The sequence below is a fragment of the Phaethon lepturus genome, unplaced genomic scaffold (assembly GCF_000687285.1).
Source record: "Phaethon lepturus isolate BGI_N335 unplaced genomic scaffold, ASM68728v1 scaffold31116, whole genome shotgun sequence".
In the NCBI taxonomy this organism is placed as follows: Eukaryota; Metazoa; Chordata; class Aves; order Phaethontiformes; family Phaethontidae; genus Phaethon; species Phaethon lepturus.
In genome coordinates this window covers 1-8,023 of record NW_010547415.1, presented here as the reverse complement: position 1 = coordinate 8,023, position 8,023 = coordinate 1, and the positions used below count along the sequence as shown (strand labels likewise).

The 8,023-nt window shown below is 42.3% G+C and overlaps 1 protein-coding gene across 1 annotated transcript in view; it reads right to left on the bottom strand.

Moving 5' to 3' along the window:
* NOC2L (nucleolar complex associated 2 homolog (S. cerevisiae)) overlaps nt 1–7,203 on the bottom strand; it is a gene marked incomplete at its 5' end in the record, with an annotated part of 52,435 nt that extends 45,232 nt beyond the window's left edge. The window contains 6 exons of the mRNA XM_010289644.1: nt 427–537; nt 2,471–2,549; nt 4,244–4,334; nt 5,597–5,717; nt 6,375–6,485; nt 7,035–7,203. Of these exons, the coding sequence (XP_010287946.1) occupies nt 427–537; nt 2,471–2,549; nt 4,244–4,334; nt 5,597–5,717; nt 6,375–6,485; nt 7,035–7,203 (682 nt within the window). The remainder of the gene's footprint in view (nt 1–426; nt 538–2,470; nt 2,550–4,243; nt 4,335–5,596; nt 5,718–6,374; nt 6,486–7,034) is intronic.
* Nucleotides 7,204–8,023: the final 820 nt, after the last annotated feature.

Here is an 8,023-nt window from a genome sequence, read left to right as displayed (position 1 = left end):
CGCTCTTCCACGCCTCCTTTGTTGTTCTTAAGTGCTCAGCAGTTATGACTAAGTTTCTGCAAAAATATTCCACCCCCAGCTCTTGAGAGTGAAATACTATCACAGACATACACAGGCAGCAATTACTCCATTTGTGTTGAGGAGGCAGACAGCTTCCCCAGAACATCCCCGTGCCACATTGCATGGAGACTGGCAGTAGCTACACACAGAGCCACATGCCCACTCACCTCAGCGTAAGAGTGCTTCATGGCACTTAGAAAGCCTGTAAGAGAAGCAGGATTCCTTTCCAAGACCAAAAGAAAAGCAAGGGAAGAGGAGTACAAGAGACTGAACTGTCACAGGATCTAGGCCAAATACCATGAGAGGCTCATCTGAAGGCATAAAGTACTTTAGATCCAAATGACCTATCATAGCATGTCACCTTACCTTGAGAAGTGCACGGCACTGCTTTGGAAAGGACAAATAATAAGGCACTATGGAGCTGACATGCTGAAGGACAGCTGCAGCGACTGAAGCTTCTGTTAGACAAGACAGGAGCTATGGAGGGAAAACAAACACAATCCCATTTAGTGTGTAGTGCTCTTCACCTCTTCCTTTACCATTAAGCATCTGTATTTTGCTGCTTCCAAGTATTTCTGTGTTACCAAAGAGCAGCCTTCCCTAGGAAGAAGCTCAAACAACCCCTCAAAAGTTGTATTAGGAAAGAAGCAGACATATGGTGGGTTAAATAACTCCCTTCAAAGTACATCGTCCTGGCAAATGTGAGCTCAGGCTACTGGACTTGGATGGCTAATGGCACCTGAGCTCATCACATAAAACCTCATTTGTATATACTGCAAAAGCTAAGTCTATATACAGTTTAAGACATCTTAGAGACAGCATGACACCAATGCCTCTGCCTCACTACAAACTGTCAAAGCACAATGAAGACACCCTCAATCTACATAAGGCTTGGAAACAGACTATCTGAGCTATCTGATGACTTACTGGATTTCAGTAGGACTTCTTTAATGGGAAGCTGGAATACTACTGGGTAGCAAGAGGTTAACTCTAGCTCAAGGAAAAGGTTAGACAACCCATTTAGGAAACAATACCGGGGTATTTCCAGGTTGTTCAGCTCTGTTCACCTGGAGCCAACCCCAGAGGCGTTTGCAGTTTTTAATTTGAAGACAATGGTAAGTTCAAAGTCACTTCCATTTGAGAGAGGTTCTGCCTGATGCAGTGCTGCCTCTTGCCTGCAATTCCAGCTGCTGGAAGCAGAGGCATTTTTTTCTACTTTTAACTTTCCTCCTCATTCTCCTCCTTCCACTGCAAAGATTCTGGACTGATCAGGTCTCCTTTGCAAAGTCTCTCACATACCAAAAGGCAAGAAGGTATTGTTCAGAAACTACTATGCCAGAAACACACTGTAGTGAAGCCTGGAACCAAGGGCACTCAGAAGTAAGCACAAGACCAGGGATTACTTCAATGGGACTGCATTGCCAGCTTTTCCTTTTCTACTGCAATCTTTAGTTCTGCCGCTGGCGAGAGACACCACAACTTGAGGAAAAAAAACTCTTTCTGCTAAGTCATTCTGCCAGCTTACAGCTAAGAGACATTGCACTTTCTTTTTCTTTCCTTATATCCCCTTTCCCTCAGATTCTGAATAATGAGTATTTCAATATTGTTGTTTTGTTTTTAATATTCCAAATTTGGGGATGCATGATGAAGCAATCTCAAAAAAATTAACTGGGGGGAGGATTTTCCTTCAGAAATAATGAATTGTCTCTGAAACACCAGACATCAGCAACTTCGGATGGATGGGATATCCTAGTGGGATGGAACATAACCATACTTGGAGATGTCACACACGAGGAACAGCACTTATCAACCTAACATCATCTTAGTATTTACTACAAGAAGTGGCAAGATCATAGTACCAAGAATTAAATTAAAGATGCAGAATGCAGGAGCACAGCACTGCAACTACTCTAAAGCCCACTAAATATTATTTTTTTGCAGAAATTAAGACAGAAAAGAACTGCCAGAATCTTAACCCAGCCCTTCTTTACAAGTTACCTACTTTAACCCAACCATCCTATGGACCTCCAAATTGTTAGTTAGAACAAATACTTTCAAAACAAGACAGGGAACTGGGCGGACACACAAATCTGGTGCCCAAGGCTTTGAGACTCAGTGAGACTGCTTCTGCCCACTGCAGTCTCAACCAGTAAGTCTTATTCTCCACTACAAAAGGTGGCATAGAAACCAATACTTAAGGTACCCACTATTGTGATGACCAGAAAGTCACCCTAAAGTCAGAGGCTACATTGTTATCTGCTTTGTTAATTGTCTTGATTGTTTGGCTTTCCTTATACCAGTGGTGTTTACAGATGCAGAAGCCCATCTGCCTCATTCCAAAATACCCTGAACAAAAGCCCAGCTATGAACAGACTGACCCCACTAACACAAACATGCTGAAATTTCTTACTTGTATGGTACAGCTGAGGTACACTTTTATGTCCAGTCGCAGCTTACTCCAAAGTGGGCTGGTGGAAGGGAGGACCATTCTGGAAATGAGCAAGAGTTGGGTTTAGCTTTAAAAGAAACCCCCACCAAATAAATTAGATTTCAGCAGCACAAAGAACAGTGAGTTCACCTCCTCAATATTGCCAGTGAGCAAAAACAACTCCTTGCGAGGTAAAAATGAAGTGAGTAACCATTTTGTCACAGGTGAAGACAATTACTTCTACTCTGTAAAAACTGCCTGAAGCACAGCATCAGAAAATTCAATTCAAAGAGCTTCCAAGCAGAGTTCCCAGATGTCTGGAGGTGTGATACAAGGAGCTGTGACAGCCAGAAAGCCTGGCAGAGATCCAAATCCCTCACACTGATATTATCTTCTAGTCAGGCATTCTGCAGCCACTGCCTGAGAACAGAGCAGGCTAGCTTGTAGCAAGAAAGTCTATTTTTGGGATCAAACTAGTTGTGAGACATTTGCTCTGCCTCTTCTAAACTTCTGACACTGCTGGTAGTGCCCCCCGGCCATTCCAAAATTCAGACACAGCGTGTACAAGTCAGGCCTGGAGAGGAAATAAGCTGGTATTTACAGAAATAACTGGAATTTACTTCTCAGACTAGGCACCACTGTCAACAAGGAATCTGGAGTTTAGCTACCCTTCCTTTCATCTGTGACAGGGAAATTAAAAATAACTGCCACAAAAATTACCCTGGAACTGAAAGCACTTCTGAAAGGCATTCAATTCTCACTCTACCCAACAATGGGAAAAACAGAAGAGCTCAGACTATGAAGCAAGTAATAGAACTGTGTCCAGCTGAAACTCCAGAGAGGACTGAGGTAAAAAGCTGCTGTGAATGTCTAGCAGGAAACAGGGACAGGGGCTAAGTAAGGCTGCTCCAGTTTCCAAAACATACTGGGAACCTCACAGCTTGTTTTATGAAACTGGGCTCATAGTCCCCAGCTATGGTATCTGTTCATCCAGCAAGAGTTCAGACTGGTACTTACTGAGTACCCAGCACCTTTCTCTGTTGCTCCTGGGTAAGCTGTGCTGATACCTACTCAATTATGGGCCTAGCCTGACTCAAACTCTTTGAGCACCAACCCACACAATAGCCAGAGAATCCCCAGCTCCCAGGCAGCAGCTGAGATTTCAAAATTGTCATTCCTCCTCTCTAGTCAAATCCAACTGCATCAGCAAATGCAATACAGAGGTACTAGACCAGTGCTTCCATTCTGGGAAAAAATGAATTGTACCATTCTTTGCCCAGCTGCATGCTCATTTCCATCCAATCTATGCTCCAACAGTGAACAGCTCGAACTCAGATGATCCAGCCCTCAGACCACCAGGGCATAATAGGGCACAATATAGCTGCTAAAGCCCTGGATTAACTAAAGTCACATACTTGCGATACTCTGCCTACATACAGGCAGAAGGCTTGGTCCCTTTCTCTGAAAACCAACTTACAATGCCTTAACAGTCCACCAGTTTGCAAGCATATCCAATTCCAGATCTCTGTTGAAGCCACATGTCCTCTACAAATAGCTAGAGTCTAATATTACAGAGGATACACTTCTGGGTAAGAAAGGAAGAACCTGGCTAAGACGACTGAATATAATCAGGCAATTTTGCTACTATTTGGGAAGAGCTGCCATCTTTTTCCATCTTCACAGCCAGGCTGCAGTTCTGAAAAACCCCACACAGCTTTCCTCTCACCTCTAGTTCTCAAATCTCCTCAGACTTACTTTAGTTTGTTCTTTGGGGCTTTCAGAAGAAGCAGCTTCTGCAGGCAGCGGAAGAGGTCCCGGACACAGAATGACACAAGGGCATTGAACACTGGTTAAAAAAAAAAACAGACAGTAAAGCATTTGTAAATGATTCTCCATATATTCCTGATTTCTCAGCTAATCTGAAAAGAGCTCCCCAAAGAACTGAAGCCAGTAATTCTCACAGCAGAACTACACCATTTCCACAAGCTTCCAGAAAACATCAGTCTGCCTTACACTAGAATTTTTTATCTAAACAGCAAGATTACAATTGACAGCTTTCTGGCACTGGGGCCATCTCTTCGCTCTCCGAGTAAACAGCACCAATCACAAAAGCAGCCTGACCCATGACAAGGAGTCTATACTACCTTCAATCTCCCTCAAAACATAACAAGAATTAAAGGCGCTTTTTAATAAAAAAAAAAAGTCACAGAAATTGACAACATGTTAATTCTATGTCATGTCTTGCATTAAAGAATGAGATTTTACCAAAAGCAATGAAAGAAATATAAAAAGCCCTATGCCGGGAAAAAAGGGATTAAGGACAACATGTGGGTTTTACCCCACAGTGCCAGTTCCAGATGGCACACAATAACAAGCTGATAAAACACAGTGAGAAACTACCTACTAATTTAGTTGTAAAAGTAGGCAGGCTGCAAGTCACATCCTCTGAGACACTAACAAAGATGTTTCCCTGTCAGCCATGTGGTGTTCGAAGTCTAAAACAGGACAGCAAAACCTGGAGCTTATGCAAAAGGAGGCTAGGCTGAAGACAGAGGTTGCATCTCATTTGTTCTACAGGCATGGTAATTGTGTAGAGAAGGAGATCTAGACATGCAGTATTTTGAGAGGTCCTGGCTAGGGCAATGTGAACTCGATAGTGCAACTGAACTCTGAACTGTTGTGAGGTTATAGAATGCTATTTGGTAAAGAAGACTTAAAATAGTCTTATAGGATTAGTTCTAAGAGTTAACAGCAAGAGGCCACAGCAAAAGTTGTCCAAAAAATGTACACCACAAGTATATAAACAGTACCCAGCTTCAATGTTGCTCTAAGAAGTCTGGTGAATGACGGGTGGTACTTTCCTCAGCAGTCCGCAAGCCCAGATGCTCCAGCATGCACACCGAGAGGTATACTTACACATTGGGACTCCAGAAGAGACACCACTGCACAGACTCATCACCAGGAAGATAAGCTACTTAACTGAAATGAAGCCTATAAAAGGGTAAGTTAAGTCCTGCCAGTACTTATCCCCACTCACTTCCAATAGCTAACCCTTCCCTACCGAATGACTTCCCTTCTCTCCCAGAAATAGTATGGTGATCAACTCACCTGCAGCATCAGTGACTTGAAATTTGCTGGGATCAGCCCCACCATTATCTCCTCTGGTGGTTGCTACAGATGCTTTAAAGGCTTGAGTGATTTCATGGAGAAGTTTTGGTGTTAGCCTTTTCTGCAGAAAGAAGAAAAAGGATTGCCAAGGAGAAAAAACAAGCAATATTGCGAAACTCTGAAGCGCTTTACTGAGACAAGTGTATTGGAATTCATTGTAAGTTTGACTGCAAAAATAGCTCCATCCTATAATGCAGAGGAACAATGTCACGACAGTGTTAACAAATGCCAGTTGCCTTCACTTGCTCTAAAATGGACTTCTAGTGCTTTTAATTGGTTGGGGGTTGAGAAGCAATGAATCAGCTGCAAACAACCATACAATTTGACCTTTCTCTCCTCCTCTTAGTCAGAAGCTGCAAGCCATTTCATCACTACTCAAAATGTGACTAAAAAGTTCTTGGAGCTACCAAAGGCACAATGCTTAGCAGAAGACAAAAAAAACCCTAAAAGTTAACCATTCTGACATCTTCTGAGCCACAGACATTTCTCTAGCTTCTCCCTCAGACGGACTGCAAGTACACTAATCTTGCAGCCCAAGCAAAAATTGCAAAGACAAGTCATGCTGAAGTAACAAGAACTATAGGAGTATGACCATGTACATAAGACATACATTAGATTTTTGTGAAAGAAGAACAAATCGAAAGTTTTCCAGCAACACATCTGGAAGAATCTTTAAAGGAGAATGCTCAAGTGTCTCATATTCCAACTCCCTGCTCACCTCTGCAGCTTTTTTCCATTCTTCAACCATTTTCAAGCTCACAGGGATGAAACAAACTCTTTTCCGTTTGACTGTTTCGTGTTCTTCTTCATCATCTTCATCACTTGCTTCCTAGAGAAGTTGGTACCAAGACTGAGAAAAAGCTTATACTTTTGTTGCCCCACCTCTTTCACTGAGCAGTTACTGAAGAGGAAAGCAGGCAGGCGGCAGTGAATTTTGTTAATGCTGTTATCAGCACTTTGTGTCAAGCAGTTACAAAATCATGGGTGTTAAAAATTCAAAAAAAGCTACTTAAGACCTGCAGCTTTGCTACATAAATACAATGTGCAATAACATAAAACACCAAGGAGAAAGCATATCACTTGAGGCAAAACAAATTCTTATCGGGAAAGGAGACACAAAACCAAAGCCAAAGAGAAAATACACTCTAAGACTCTGCTTTCACAATCTTCAACAAACTCCTCATGCTCAGTTCAAATGCACAGCTGACTTCTGGATTACAAGCCTGTACACCTGCAGATGATCTTGGGGGAAGCTCCTCCCCAGCCATCTGTGCCACTATAAGCCCAAATATGCTCAAGCCTTGCACTGAAATTCAAATACTTCACACATAAGTAATTGAAATCATTGATTTCAGCACTCCAAAATAGGGCCTAGTACCTCCAGTGTATCAGGTGGTATGTGCAACCCCTCCTCCTCGTCAGAACTGTCTGAAGCATCAAAATTCAGCAATGTGCGATCATTTTCCTCCAAAAACTTATAAAATTCAGGATCTTTGTCCTTCAGCCGGGAGAGCTGATCTTTATGTTCAGATGCCTTTCCCTTCTTCCTGGTAGATAAGAATTAACACGCATTTATTCATTGCTCAAACTTCTGCTGATGTTGTACAAAAAGCAAGCAACTTCTGGGCACTAAAGCACACCTGGGGCTAATTTGACTGATGATGGATTTATCAGGGCTGTGGCCACAGTTCTGTCTCTGATTTAACACCTGCTCTAGAGGACATGCAAAAGGTTATTTTCATTCAGCACTAAGAAATCTTGATAGCAAGCTACCAGATTGTATTGGGATATTGAGCAGAAGCTGTGAAAACATCCTGCAAGCAAAACGAAAAAAATCCATTTCTCAGTTTCTCAGAATTAGTCTCACAAGCTTTTGATAAAGAATACTGAAAGCTATACTGCCAGAGAAAACTGACAATGAAAGCTTGGTAAAATCTTATCTGGTACTAAAAAATTGGTTTGGCTTCTAATAACAATTAGCAGTACCTAAGCACTTTTTCATCATTTTCCATCTGCAGACACTCCAGTTTCTTTCAGCAAGAGCAAATACACACAAACTGAGAAAAAACAAAGTAAGATTTGCCTGACTCCAATATACATTGTAAAAGATTAAAAGCATACAAAAGCTTTTTTCCACTGCAGTTACTGAATTGACATAGGTACAACAGAAAACCTGACTGTCCTGTACCCATAACCACTCTACAACCTTGAACAAAGCCCTTTAGGCAGCTCTGACCCAGCTCATCCCAGAACTACGTCGTTCTAGGATGGATGCTGCAACGAAGTCCCGACAAAAGTAAAAAACACAACCAACCAAGCAACCAGTGAACGCGGCCTTAAATGTGCCAAGCCTCGCCCAAAGCGAGC